Here is a 15,541-nt window from a genome sequence, read left to right as displayed (position 1 = left end):
GTAGTCTGCGTTGGTTGGCCGTTGTATTGCGGCTAGGTACAAAGCCATTCTGGTCTCTGTGTACCAGTTTGCCCACAACTTTAGATAAACGTTTAGCCAATATAGTGGTCAATACTTTCACGTTGTAGTTGAGCATGCCAAGGGGCGATACGAGTCGCAATCTTCCGCCGATTTATTCGGCTTGAGTATGGGGACTATGAGTGTCTCTCTCATAATGGGCGGTAAGGCCCCCAGTTCATATGCTTCTCGAAACACATCCTGCAGTAGCGGGGTCAGAGAAGATTCGTAAGTTTTATAGAAATCCGAAGAGAGTCCATCGCTTCCTGGGGCTTTGCAAGGGGCTAAGGATCTAAAAGCATCAGTTATATCTTCTGCAGTGATCGCCTCATCTAGTGCCGTGCACTGTTCTTTGTGTAATTTTGGGAGCACTATCTCCTCCAGAGTGCTTTTTATGTCATCCAGGTGTACTGGAGCATTGTGAGCATACAATTTAGTGTAAAAAGCAGCAAAGCTATCATTGATTGATTGTTGTGTCCTGTGTGGCAACCCATCTCATCTCTTATTTCAGTGGTTACCTGTCTTGAATGTTCCCTTTTCCATAGCCACGACAATAATCTACCCGGTTTGTCTCCCTCCTTGTGTGCCCTGTAAGTACGTGTGATGTAGTCGAACTTCGATAGCCTCCCCCGCGCCTCCTGACAACCATTTCGTGCTTCTGCCAGTTTCCCCTCCTCCTCCTTGGACCCCAACGTGTTAGCTTCAAGCCATTTTATTTTCTCCTCTGTCCTCTCCAATTCAGCTTTTAACTTTTTCCTGATTCTGCCCGCTCCCGCTATAATTTCACCCCACATCACCACCTTTAGTGTTTCCCATATCGTGCTCCACCGGTCCACACTTCCCTTATTGATATCTATGAACTCTGTTAACCTGCTCCGGAGGTCTTCCCTGAACACCTTGTCCTTCAGCGTTTTAGTGGGCATACGCCACATTGGAATGGGGGGGTCTGAGAACCTGCAATGACCAGAGTATTAGTAGTGGCGAGGGGTCTAAATTTGAGCTGCCCAAATATTGTTCAGACTCAACTTTTGGTACCTGTGTGCTTTGTCAACAAAGTTATAGTCAATTCTTGTATATAGGCCATGAGGGGAGGTAAAATAAGAGCACCCTCTGTCCGTGGGGTGTAGTTTTCTCAAAACATCAACCAGATCTTGTTGGGTAAGTGTTGTTGCCAGTGCTAGGGGTGCCACGGCCATACAATGTGGTGGGGGTGTTGATCGGTCAAGTTCTAGATCTGTGACACAGTTGAAGGCCCCCCTCCAAATGAAGAAGCCCCCTCGGCATCCTGCAACGTTGAAGCTGCTCGCTTCGGTGTACACGAAAGTGTTCATATACAGCACACGGGTGTATATGAACACTTTAATTTACACCAAAGTAAACAGCTTCAGCAACTCGGACCATGAACTCAATGTATTTCTGTAAATGTTTGTAACACTTACTTACAGAACTGATATTTTGGCCTGTCCTCACACAACACTGAACAGGCTGCTGCAGTCTGACACGGCCTGGCTCTGCCCGCCCAAACATCATACCAGCACACCACAAGTGCAATGGCTAGGACCCAACAAGGGAAGGTGGGCATCACACAATGCACTGCACTACTACAACCAATTTATAACTACCAATGGCACCCAGAAATCCTAAGAATATGTAACTTTAGGATAACCAATAAGAACAACGCACGCACCTGGATGCATGTCACACAAGTGGCAACTAATGTTTAACAATGAATATGTGTGAACATCTGACACAATAAAAACCAATATCTTCTCAAAGCCTAAAAAAGGTGTGGACTTTTATTGAAGAAACAAACTCACAATTGAAAACGGGTTATCACCTGATCCAGCGCCAATGTGTAAAAGGGTTCCAATCCCAACAATAACTCGAAACTGTGTTGCTCTGCATCCTCTTGCTTCCAAGGCGAACACATAGCCCATTAGCTATCCTGCCGAGACAATGGTACTACACTACAAAGCCGTGGTATATTTTTGCCGACTATCCGAATCTCATCAAGGAGGGAGCAAAGCGGGGAATCCCAGACAGACGACCTCAGCACTCGCCCATTCACCTCTAGTCGCAGAATGAGCACTGGCCACGCAACACCTGCGCCATCACTTACCAGGAATCCCGAGGCGCTGTCCAGCAGGCATCGCACGCGACAGATGAAGCAGCGGTTCAGGAAGGGAGAGTACTCGGCCGGGGTGCTATCACTCTCCTGTGCATTAAACAGCTGGTTAAGAATGTATTCTTCCCCTGGAAACAAAAAGGGGTAACAATATTTAGTGAAAGCAATCCTGGGCGTATATTACATGATTATACATTGCATTGCCATTATAACCCACTCAGAAATGGGAATCATATTCCTAATTGAATGGCGTGTTGTTCACTGTTGCCGCATGTCGCTCACTCCTGTTTCAATATTCCAGTTCCTCTCCGACTAGAGTCTGTTTAGGAAAGTTTGTAGAAAGCAAGTGGCTTTATGTCATGATCCAGATGGCCAATCAACCATTTACCCATGTATGAAGTTAGGAAGTTTAGACGGCGGAATGACAGCCTTGAACCAAAAGTACTTCAACCAGATGGTTCCATTTTATCAGACCCACATCAATTTCTCAGCCAGTTTTAGCAAAACTATACATGTCTATCTTTAGGCAACATACATTATATGACAGAACAGCTGCTGCTGAACTTCGAGCCTCCACCTCTGCTCGACTGAGACGATACAACTAATTTCCACAGTGGGAGCTACCTCTTTACTTAAACTGCATCTCAGGACTTGGAGCGGGCGCGTTTTTGCATCAATTTCATCACTCGTGGATTTCCCTCTGACTAACTGCCGTGCAAGCAGCTCATGTTTTCATACGGAGGACGTCTTTCTCTGCAGCACCCGACCTGCCTGGTCTAAAGGAAAGCAACAAAGGACTGCTACACACCTTGACCACGCCCCACTCCAAGCTCGCCTTGCTTGGCCCATATTACCCCACATCACATCATAGCGCACTCGGCAAGTACTATAAGTACTGTTTGCTGTGCCGATCCTCTGTGCATCTCAGGACTTGGAGCTGGAGCGTTTTTGCATCAATTTCATCACTCGTGGATTTCCCTCTGACTAACTGCCGTGCAAGCAGCTCATGTTTTCATACGGAGGACGTCTTTCTCTGCAGCACCCAACCTGCCTGGTCTAAAGGAAAGCAACAAAGGTGACTGTGTGTGAAGCACGTTGTGCACGTTGTGCACTTCTAGTCAGCATCCACGTTGTGCACATTGTGTTTGTGTGTCACCATTTACCATCCCTGTTGGACACTAATATAGCTCTCCTTTTTTTTTTGTGTTCCCTTAAAGGACTGCTACACACCTTGACTACGCCCCACTCCAAGCCCGCCTTGCTTGGCCCATATTACCCCACGTCATAGCGCACCCGCGCGCGCACTCGGCAAGTACTATAAGTACTGTTTGCTGTTCGCGAGGGTCCCGGTCCCAGGTATCACATTTTTTTATTTTTTATTTATTTATAGATTTTTTTTTCTTCTCTTGTTTGTGTGGCCAATTGCATGATTCCTTACACATTAACCACCAGCATGCCACCCATTCTAGAGACTCGGACAAAATTGATGGAGTCCGGGCGTGCAAGTGCTACGAAATTTTTTTTCCTTCAACCTCGACTCACAAGTCTACTACCATGTGTGGGACGTGCTACTACTCAACGTTCACACTCAGTTTCTGACAACATTCAACTGTGTCCAACTGAGGGGATCATGTCTGAGGACAAGGGTCATTTTGGCCTCCCGCCCCCAACAACCCAACCTGTTTTTATGGGGCCCAACGCTCTAGATCAACCCTCTGGCCCCAGTATTCCTGACCCTACACTTATAGCTGCCTCTGATATGCCATCTCCAGAAACCAGCTTGCATGGTACCCCCACTGATAACACACTGATAGCAGCCTGTGCTGCGGGTGATCTACGACCTACCACAGCTCTCTTCCTGGGGGACACCATGCCACCACCTGTTCAGTGCTCAGTTCTAGCCCAACACAAACTGAGACAAGCTTATACTCATTTGACTATGATTGGGGAAACAGAGGAGGAGGATATTGAATTTATGAACCTCTCCAATCGGACTGAGGAGCGTTCTGAAGGAGTTTTCTATGTGTGCTCAAATACCAGTGATTTAATTCAGCTAGAGCAAGGTCTTAATAGCCATTTTGGTACAAGTGGCGAAAATCTATCACCTGTGTTGCCCCATGATAATACGGCAGTGGTTGAATCGATGGCTTCGCCTGTAACACACCCGTCTCGTCCCCCTGAACCAATTGAGGAAGCCGATTCCTACATAGCACCTACCCCGAGGCAACCACGTTTTGATCAGGTTCCCTGAGTCTCTGATTTCTTTCTCAACCCCAATCTCAGAGAGAGATATTCTTTTCCAGATGCTCCGGCCCTGAACAATACGTTGTCGGCAATGAACACAGCCCTGTTAGCTGTCGCAAAACTGTACGAGGGTTTGGATGCAAAAGTCTCAAAACAGACTTCCTGTTTTGAGCAGCTACTTTCCCTGTACTCAAAAACCATAACACAATCCAATCCATCGAATCAGATTCAAGAGCTTTCAAGCTCAAAAATTACCTATGCAGTTTGTACACAGACACATGACAATAATTTCACTCCACATACAGGAGTGGCACCAATCCAACCTAAATTTTCTACGATACCGACAACAGATCAATCTTCTATTACAATCGAAGATATCAATTTCCTTGGCTTTACCACTAAGATAATGGCAGGTTCTGCCATGGTACCGTCAACTGGTCATACGAATGCTCCCACGTCCGTGCTTGCCTCTATACCAGAGCCAAATGGTCACGCGGATGCTCCTGCACCTGCTGTAAGCCTTAAGACAAACCAGCTCACCTGTCCCCCAATGACAAAGAATATGTTTGAGGTATTTGGCATAACCTCTGCCAAACCCACTACATTACGGTCCACCAAAAGAAGGAAAGTCCAATCCGTCAAGCCCAAAACTCCTGCCACAAAATCAACAGTGGGAAAAAAACGAAAACATCAGGAGGATTCACCAATTGATCAGTCGAACATTTCTATATCCGATCCTGGCATCATGAACCCTGAGGTGCCTCCTATAGTTGTGCCGGTTGTTCTGCACAAACCATTGGACGATCTGGTGCAGATGGTCGAATGCAACAACGAACAGCGAGGTTCTCAGTTAAAAAGCCCCGAAGTAACGCCCCCGGTCTCCTCAATTGTTGCTGCAACAGCACTAGCGGAGTCTGTGTCCCAGTCACCTGATCCCCAGAGTGCTCCCATGTTGATGGCGATTCAGATGCCATTGACTTATATCTGAAGTCTCTGCCAAATAAGTCCCCACAGATAACAACACAGGAGCACCGTGACTCTGTGCACCTAATATCCGTGGGCGACCAGACCAAGACCCACTGTTCACAACCTGACATTAGACAAGTTGCACAGTCCTATGGCCAACCTGGACAGAGCCCAGATGCTCATGCTGCCCCACCAAGAGAAGATGGTTTCGTGAAAAACGTGGAGGATCAAATCAGAGCCTCAGTGGAGGCATATTTGACGCGTAATGCTAGTCCTAATCCTCAGACGAATTTATTACATCCGCCTCAAGCTTCTGTTTTTACTCCTGTCCCCACCTCTAATCAAACTTCAGTTTCCCGACAAGAGCTACGAGAAGAGATCAAAGCCTCTATTGAAGCCTTTATCCACCAATCAAATGAGATGAATCCATCTAAACTGGCAGAAAAAGGGTTTCTTTCGCTTAAACCCCTAATGCAGGGACCCCAGGCAACTATTGCCACCGACCAAGATAGAAGAGCCCGTTCTCCGGGAAGGCTACCAATACTGTTGAGAGATCGACCTGCACAGATCAAAGCGAAACAAGAACCATCTCACCATCGCTTTGTAATAAAACGTCGAGACGCACCATTTAAATCCTATGATCTGAATCGGTCAAGTATCCTCAACATCTGTGCTGAAATCCCTGCTCTCTCAGCCATTTCATCATTGGATATCGAACAGATCGAGTTCACAAACCATGCTCACCTGTCTGTTGCCCGCTTATATATTCGATCTTTATTGGTAGCTGAGACCTTGTGGCAGGCCAGAATGGTGTTATTTGACCTGGGGTTTATTTTATCACAAGAAACAATGCCTGGTCCTACAACATTACAGGGCCATACGTCACGCATATTTACATCATCCTCCAATGGCTCCCCTCATCAAGAAGTGACAAATCGAACCAGACATTCATAACTATGCCATGATACGAAGGTTTTAACTTTGATTTCTTGGAATACACGAGGTCATAGCCATCTCAATTCTATACTAAACTAGGACCTAAGTGACAGCGACATTGTTGCCCTTCAGGAAACATGGCTTGTCTTGCCACCGATCTGGGACTCGCATACTATCCATTTCACTCCCGCAGAAAAAGGTGCTCACGGCAGACCTAAAGGAGGGCTTATGCTAGCAGTAAAAAAGACCTGTGGTCTAGAGGCAACCATGTACAAGGTTCCTTCTGGCTCATTTCAGGTGGTAAAGCTATCTAATACTCATCATAGAATAGCAATTGTTAATATCTACTGGTGCAGTAACACATTAGCCTCTGTAGAGTTTTTTAAGCAATTTGTGGAAATTTTAGATGGATTGGCCATTGAAACCGCCTTAACACACATTCTAATATTAGGCGATCTTAATCTACATCTTATCTCAGAAGGGACTCTCCCCTTACCAGAAGATGAAATTAAATGGTCATATATTATGGCTGAGCGCAACTTCTTGATGATAAATGGAAATGTGAGGGGCGACTGCCCCGCCCAGCCCACCTGGCAAAGAGGTGCCCAATATGCCATAATTGATTATATTTATATTAATGCTAAAAATTTTAACTCCGTCCAAAAATTGGAAGTTCTTAACACAGATCTAAGTGATCATCATAAACTCAGACTGTCATTACAGATTGGCTACACGCAAATGACACAATGGTTTAACACAAATGTAATTGGGGCTGTCGTGAATAATGGGAGAAATAGATTGTCTTGGGACAAAGAAAAATTGAGAACTCTTGATTATAACCTTGAGACCATGTATCGGAGTAATCTTGTGGTTAAAGACTATACAACTGCCATGCAGATGTTTACTCAAGTTATTTCAAGCAATGGGCTGAACAAACAGCGGCACAATCATGCTCATGATCTGGAAATAAAATATTGAAAATCTGACCTAAGACGGGAAATTCGATATCTGCGGAAGTTACAAAAAACAAATTTGGCCGAAGAAATAAGAGCAGTCAAACAAAAGTATAAGAAATGGCTCAGAGTAAGAAGAGCCAAGTTGTATGAACTAGAGTGGATAACTATGCTCAAACAATTAGTTGTAAAATCCACAGCTGGTATCTGGGCCCTGCTCAATCGTACATCTGACATCTCACAACACGTAGCCCAAATAAACTCAATTTCATCTGAGACATGGCAGTCGTATTTTCAGAAACTATATCTCTCTCCCTTTCCTGACATGCAACTAGATCTCAATTTGTCAATGGCATCAAAAGAATTCACGTTTGATATTGACGACATCAAATTATGCATCTTGAAATTGAGCTCGTCCTGGGCAGTAGGCCCAGATGGGCTGCATAATGCCATGTTAAAAACACATATTGATGAATGGGCAGGTATCCTCTATCATATTTTCAATCATGTGTTGAAATCTGGTGTTATTCCTGAGACCTGGAAAAAATCCATTATTCTCCCGATTTACAAAAAGGGCAATCACGAGAATCCTAGATCATACAGGCCAATTGCATTACTGGACTGTCCTGGCAAATTATTTGCCAGATTACTTTTGAAACATTTTACCACATGGCTAGAAAATAGTAATCTGCGAGATCCATTCCAAATGGGCTTCCTGTAAGGGATAGGCACTGGTGTAAACATCATTACCCTATCAAGCCTCATCCAACAAGCCTATCAAAGAAAACAGCCCCTGTATCTCGCCTTTATCGACTTTCAAATGGCATTTGATGCAGTGCCAAGAGAGCTCTTATATAAGAAATTGGTCGATGTTAACTGTCCATGGCATATTCTGAAATGGATAATCCAACTATACACCAATAACACAATTCAAGTGAAACTCACCAACGATAGCTTACTAACTCCTCCAATTGTCACAGCTAGAGGCCTGAAGCAGGGCTGTTTACTAGCCCCAGCCCTGTTTAATTTCTTTGTTTCCGACATTCAGCGAAGCTTTAGTAAAGTGATCTCTGACTCTCCTAGGATTATGGGAGTTCAGATCCAATGGCTACTCTATGCTGACGATATGGTCCTAATGTCGCACACTCCTAAAGGCTTACATCAAATATTAGGTGCCCTCGACGTTTATACAAAAGCAAATGGCATAACAATTAACATTGCTAAGACAAATGTCGTCCAATTTGGCACTAGGAAGCAAAGCATATCTCAGCTTCACTGGCCCCTTCAAAATAGTAAGATTACAGTTACTAATGTCTATGTGTACTTAGGTATGGTCATTTCCAACTTGTGTGCCTCTGATCAGTACAACAAAAAAGGGCTTCATAAACTGCAGATGTGCGTTTCACAAGCTAAGATCATTAAAGCGAGATACTGCAAATTCTCTCTTTTACCGATCCTTACTTACTTTAAACAAAAAGTGGTTCCCGTCATTCTATATGGCGCTGAGACCCGATGCATCATGTCATACACCTATTGGGCCACCAGGGAAGGTCGATTTTGGAGACAAATCTCACAGTTACCAACCTCGCAACTGTTGCCACCCTTAAGATATAAATTGCATATAGTGAGATTAACCCCAACTCATAAGTGGAATCTATGTGCCTTGTACCGCAAATGCCTCCTAAATCAAGCCACAACAGGGATTACCAATATCATATCTACGTATCTACTAAGATCTATGGATACCTTCCCGAAAGCTTGGCGGCAAAAAATCCAATCTATCTTAGGAAAAGCACAGATATATCCAGCCTTGCTACTACAAAATCCAGATAAAGCTAGATCAAAAATCTGGGTAGTTGACTGGATTCATACACGCCTGGCTTGTGTTAACTATAAAAACGTTGAGGTTTCTCCATTTGAACTTAAACGTTATAATACAGTGGCTGATTATATGGTGAGATCTCCTAGCTCAAGTCACCGTAATGGTTTTATGAGATTCAGGCTAAATCTGTGGTTGACCAACGATGTGTTGAATCGCAGGGGCAATGTTAACAGCTATTTGCCCTGCCGATTCTGTGAACAGCATGCAGAAACCCTTCAGCATCTATGCACAGAATGTGACAGACTAATGTCAACCCGCTGAACTCACTTTAAACTTTTATTCTTAGCCCAAGAGATCCTGACCCCAAAAAACATATGGGTCCTATTACTCCATACCAATAGAAAGGCCGTAAGATATGCTGTGGTTAATTACTTGCATCAGCTCAAAATACCAATGTATGCAGTGTCAAAAGTTGTTTGCGATGTATAGCATACTGTACAACGTTCTTGTTCTTTTGTATATATTTTATTCATGTAAATTGTTTTAAATGTGTGCATATGTGATTTATCACCTGTTCTTAAAGTTGAAAGGTCTCGATTTTGGTTGCGACCAAATCAACTATTAATTAAAAAAAAATAAAAAAAAACATAAACCTTATTGTAAGCACAATTTGTCATTTCAAATTCACTCTTCTGAAAAATACACTTGGGTAAAAAGAGTTTAAATGTGTGCCATGTAAGTAGATATGGCAATGGCCCTTATTCACAGAGCGTTTTCCAATGGGGTTTTGCCATTTTAAAACGCTTCAGTAAATTAGGCCCAATGTGCTTATTTTGTGGCTGGCAAACATCACACGAAGGAATCTGCCAGCGCAGATGCCGTCATGCTGGCAGATGTGCGCCCCCTGCAGGATTTCCGGGCAGAGGGTGTGACGCAATAGTACATGCCACTCACCATAGCCTATCCCTTATTTACTTCTCAGCCTCAATATAAATAGAAATGCACATGCTTGCCATGAGTGTTTGTATTTTGTTTCACAGTTCCATCTCTCAGAGGTGGAAAAGTAAAAAGGCCGGCCACGTCCTGTGCACTCACTGATAACACATGGATATGGGGCTGACGCAAACGTCCACCCACGTGGGAACAGTGTTGTCCAGTGCATGCTTAGATATGCATGGGGGGGCTGGCTGTGGGCCCCTGCATACACAGCAAGCCTGCCCCGGCGCCTGCACGTGACTCCCTGTTGTGAAGCGAGGGACACCCTGCTCTTCACATTCTCCCCTCACATCTGCCTGTGAATTGGGTCCAACGTATTTTATAATCCGTTAAGGCCTGCTCCACTGTGCATCTCATCCTAACATCATTCGCTTGCACTGGTTTCAGCAGTCAGAGGGCACAACTTGCAGCAGAGGTGATTTGAGTAAAAGCCACAGAGTTGTATTGCAGAGCTACCTAACTACAAGTCTTCACTTGTAAGTGCCGTATTATTATTATTTCTCCTATTATAATTATTAGTGTTATTATTTCTTACTATTGCCCTAGTTGAATGTGTGCAAATACAGTGTTCCTTTTTTGCTGCGCATTGCCGTAGACAGGGCCGCTCTAACAACACTTGCTTATGACGTTTTTTTCACATTCGACACATCGTCATAAAATGTAAACTAATGTTAAAAATATTCTTTCTTTTTCAACGCATAGCTCAAGTTGATGCAGCAATAATTCTCCCCAACAGAACCAGGGCCGGCAAGGATTTTTGCAACCCTAACAAAATTACCTTTTGTCCCTCCCCATCCAAATGTGCACCCACGTCCTTCTGCTGTACCCATCTACCTCTCATCCCCGCCTCTGCTGCACACGACTATATTTAGGAAATTGTCTGAGCCCTCTGCTTAAGCCCGTAATAAACATGTTGGTGAAGAGGTCAGCTAGTCATCTTGAAACCATTTAAAGAGGAATTCTGGTGTAGTTTCAGCTAATGACAAAAACAACAAACAACTCTGACATTTGCAACTGAAGTTTGTGGCTGTTCTTTATTTCGCAAAGAGCGACTAATATCTTTTCAGCTGACATTTCGTGTTTCAGACTACTTCTGGCTGCCTGTCCGGTGATGATCTGCACCTATGCACGACCTTACTGCATTCTTTTGACTTAATTATAATTTAAACACCACATGGGCGCCTCTGACTACTTTTGCCAGCTGTAAGGCACGGGGGAGGAGGGGTAAGGCAGCTAGTTAGATCAAGAATGCCGCTGTCGACGGAGAAAACACAAAGAAAATGGAGGAGGCAGCATGGTAACCGCTGCAGGGTCCTCAACAACTTGTTCCCCTCCCCCTGGGAAAGGGCAAGGTGCGGGGGCTGAACGGCGCCAAAACCCCACCCGAAGCCCGCGAAGGGCATAACAAAGGAAAGGGGCGGGGTAAGCCCCTTTATAACCAGCAGGGTCCTGCAGCAAAGACATCCAGCTCCTGCAGCAGGACCCTGCCGACACGCTGTGCCGTGTGGAAGAATTTCGTTTTCGTTGTGAGCTCGTGGGAGGACTTTGTTGCCGTACTGTGGATTGCCCAGCAGTTCTGTATCCCGCAGTGGCGCTGGTGTGGAGCAGCAGGGCTTCGGCGGCCACTGTGATCAGATCGGCGGGCAGGAGCGCAGGAACGAGGAGAGCGGAGCCTAAACTACGGGGCACCGCAGCTGCAACGTGGAACGGGAGGAAGGGCCTGCGTGAGGTGAGTAGCGGCGGGGCTGCGACAGTGGCTGCCCTTATCTCGGCTACCCGGGCCGCTCAGGTGAAATTCAACGATCGGGGGTGGACACCGGAGGCCAGCGAGAGAGCAGTGGTCTCGCGGTCTGGGGCCCAGAAGCGCAGCATCCGTGCGCAAGTGGGGAACACTTACCCCTCCCTCCTGCAACTGCGGACAGTCCTCCACCCCTGAAAGGAAGAGGAGGCAACAGGCGCCAGAGCCTGGTGTTGAGCGGGGTTCAGAAGTGCCAAAGTTCTTATCAGAGGAACGTCGGAAGCTGCGGCCCCGCCGGAAGGACCCGGACTGCCCGAGCGGGCACCCGCAAGCGGGCTGTTGCCCCCTCACAGTGGTGCTCGACCGCACATCAGGCCGCGTGGGGGAAACAGCTGGGGAGGAGGCGAACAGACAGGTGGGCGCCTACACACCGCTCCGTACTGCCCCGCCCGCCTTCCCAAACGCTCGGGACCAGGTCTGCTTTCCCTGGGGGCCATCGAGCAGCCAGCATTTTGAAAGACAGGGAACTTTTTGAAAGACTAAAGGTGCAGGCAGAGTCTGGAGGTGTGCAGCAGCAGGGCACCAAGTTGGGGAAAACAGTTGGGCAGCTTTCTCAACAGCAGACAGCCATGCAATGGAGCTTGCAGCTTTCCTGGAGATGGCCAGGGTGGCAGCAGCTACACATGGGCCAGACTGGATGACAACAATGGTGGCTCAACCTGGCCAAGAGTGCCCAGGGCCCAGCCAGACAGTGGATAGCTCGCCACTCATGTTCCAAGACAGCGCCAGCAAGGGGGCGCTTGTGGAAGTGGAGATACACATCGTGGAAGAGGAGGAAGAAGAGGAGGTCCAGGCAATGAAAAGGAAGAGGACAATGTCGGCAAGAGCAAAAGCAAGTAAGGAGCAGGCCAGCGCCACCAAGAAACCACAAGGGAAAGGGAGGGCGCAGGAGGATGCAGCCTTAACGGCTCCTACACCTGCTGAGGCTCCAGGGAACCGTGGGGGCCCACCCAGCACTCCTGCAACCAGAACGGTGGACGTAGCTGTGGAAGGAACCACATCCCTGGAGATGGTGAAAGGTATGGTTATGGAATGCATGCAAGCATGGGGAAAGAATGGGCAAGTGCCAAATGTAACTACTAATACCAGTGTGTTGGAAGGAATGGGGAATAGTGTGGGGGCAGTATCTCAACAAGGGATGTCCCAGGGCTTTGGGGGGCCTCTGGGTGGAATTAGCCTGCCTAGTGCGGGTCCAGCCGGGACGGGCGGTCACCAGGCTCTGGTGGCCGCCGGAGCAGGGGCATAGAGGGGTCAAGATTGGTGGAGTCAAGGGCCAGGGGCTCCCAACATCAGTGGAGGGGCACAGCTGCCGGTACCAGTGGCCCCAGCAGGGCACAGGTGAGCCACAGCTGGTGGGGGCCGGGTCTTGGGGCTGGCACCTTAGGAGGGTGGAGCCCAGCACAGCCTGCAGCAGCAGGTCCAAGCAACTTGGGGCCAGAGGGCGCCTGGGGGCAGGTGACCCAGTACGGAAGGCCAATGCCGGGGTTCGCACCAGTGCAGGCAACGGTCAATTCTTTGGTATGGCATATCCCATGGGCCACCAAAGAGAGGTTGTGGAGGAAAGAGTTTATAGAAATCTTTGACCTACTGTGGATTGTACCCGTGGGGGGAGGTTTGAAAGAGCTGTCCGAAAAAGAGAAAGAAAAGAGGGACAAGGAGAGTACCAAGGTGGAGCACTCCATTAACAATTGGCTCAAGGCATATAGGATGTACATGTCAGTGATGTTGGAAAAGTACCCACAGGGTACAGTATGTGCATGATTTGTACCAGAAATATGGGGGTGATGGATGGTTGGAATATGACAGGGGTTTCCGACTAAAAATGCAAATTTATCCGGCAATGTCTTGGGATGAGTTAGATGTCGGTGGGGTACATCGACAAGGTGGTGCCTGCCAGGGAGCCTCAGGACAAACAGCAAGTGGATAGGTTCCGGACATGGAAGGGCAGAGGGGGGTACACGCAGCAGGGAAAGGGGTCCTTTCGCGGGCCCTCCTCCTGGGCTTATCGGGCGGCAACCCACCAGGGGGAGCAAGAGAACTTTTGGAGGTTCGCAGAGGGGTACTGTTCTTATGGTAAAGCATGCAGGTACAAACACCCAAGGCGAAGTAGCTCCGGTCCTCGCAGGACCACTCCAGGCGAGGCCAAACACAAAGGCAGCAGTAAACCAAAAGAGAAAACAAGTAGCAATTGAAGTTCCACCTAAGCAATGCAATATGGGAAAAACCGTGAATGACAAAATTGTGATTAAAGGGAATTTACCCACCCCAGTTAATCTCCTTGCCATGACTCCTTTTCTTAATGTATATCACAACAAAAGTGATGCAAAGTTGTTGTGGCAAGGGTTCAGGTGGGGTTTTCAGATCCCTGGGGCGGGAGGCCAAGGGGGGATGGAGGCGGCCAATTTGCAGTCAGCCCTGGAGAAGCCAGAGATGGTGCGGCGGAAAGTGGAGAAGGAGGTAAGCCTAGGGAGGGTGGCAGGCCCCTTCCCTGTCCCACCCATGGACAATTTGGTAGTGTCACCATTGGGGTTGGTGCCCAAAACGGAAGAGGGACAGTTCCGCCTGATCCACCACCTCTCCTTCCCGGAGGGTCAGTCAGTGAATGACAGCATACCAGAAGAATTGTGCAGGGTACAGTATGCCTCATTGGATGATCCGGTGCAAATGGTTAGAGCGGCAGGGAAGGGGGCCCTGCTGGGGAAATCAGACATAGAATCAGCATTTAGACTATTGCCGATCCACAAAGACAGCCACCATCTGCTGGGGTTCAAGGTGGGCAATGACTACTTTTATGACAGATGTCTGCCAATGGGTTGCGCCATTTCATGTGCTTACTTTGAGGCATTCAGCACCTTCCTGGAATTTGCTGTGAGGCAAAAAACAAAGGAGGGGCGAATGTTGCATTACCTTGATGACTTCCTCTTCATTGGTAGGAAGGGGACTGACGAATGCAGTGTTCTCATGAAGGAATTCCAGGGGATGATGGGGCACTTAGGGGTGCCATTGGCGCCAGGAAAGACCATGGGCTCAGCCACCACATTAACATTTTTGGGGATTGAGATTGATTCCAGTGCAGGTTACCACAGGACAAAGTGCAGAAACTGCAGGTCATGATACAAGGTCTGTTGGGGAAAAGCAAGGCAACCCTGAGAGAGTTACAGTCACTGGCTGGAAACCTCAATTTCGGGGGGAGAGTAATACCGTTGGGCAGGGTATTTGCCAGAAGTGTGTAACTGAAGGCGGTAGGGCTGCAGCACGCCTCTCAGCACGTCCGGTTGGGTGCTGAGGTAAAGGAGGACCTCAGGATGTGGGATACCTTCTTGACGGAATCCAATGGGGTCGCAATCTGGAGGGCGGACTGGGCAAGTAGTGAGAGGCTCAAACTATTCACTGATTCATCGGGGTCTCTGGGTTTTGGAGCAATCCTGGGTGACAGGTGGTGTGGCAAAGCATGGCCACTTGAGTGGCACAAGAAAGGTGTCACAAAGGACATTACGCTGTTAGAACTGTTCCCCATAGAAGTGGCATTTAAGCTGTGGGGGGAACTCCTGGTGAACAAAAAGGTTGCCCTGTGGTCGGACAACTTGGCAGTGGTCCAGATTATCAATACGGGGTCATCAAGCAAGGTGAGGGTACTGAGGCTA

The 15,541-nt window shown here is 47.4% G+C and overlaps 1 protein-coding gene across 2 annotated transcripts in view; it reads right to left on the bottom strand.

Moving 5' to 3' along the window:
• Positions 1 to 15,541, bottom strand: part of AHRR (aryl hydrocarbon receptor repressor) — a 1,406,519-nt gene that overhangs the window by 250,832 nt on the left and 1,140,146 nt on the right. For both annotated transcript variants that reach the window (XM_069620459.1, XM_069620460.1), the window contains exon 7: positions 2,177 to 2,310. In XM_069620459.1, the coding sequence (XP_069476560.1) occupies positions 2,177 to 2,310 (134 nt within the window). The remainder of the gene's footprint in view (positions 1 to 2,176; positions 2,311 to 15,541) is intronic.

This window comes from Ambystoma mexicanum, chromosome 5q, assembly GCF_040938575.1.
Source record: "Ambystoma mexicanum isolate Mex_15411 chromosome 5q, UKY_AmexF1_1, whole genome shotgun sequence".
Classification (NCBI taxonomy): domain Eukaryota; kingdom Metazoa; phylum Chordata; class Amphibia; order Caudata; family Ambystomatidae; genus Ambystoma; species Ambystoma mexicanum.
Note: the sequence above shows the minus strand (reverse complement) of the source record. Positions and strands in the feature narration are given on the sequence as shown.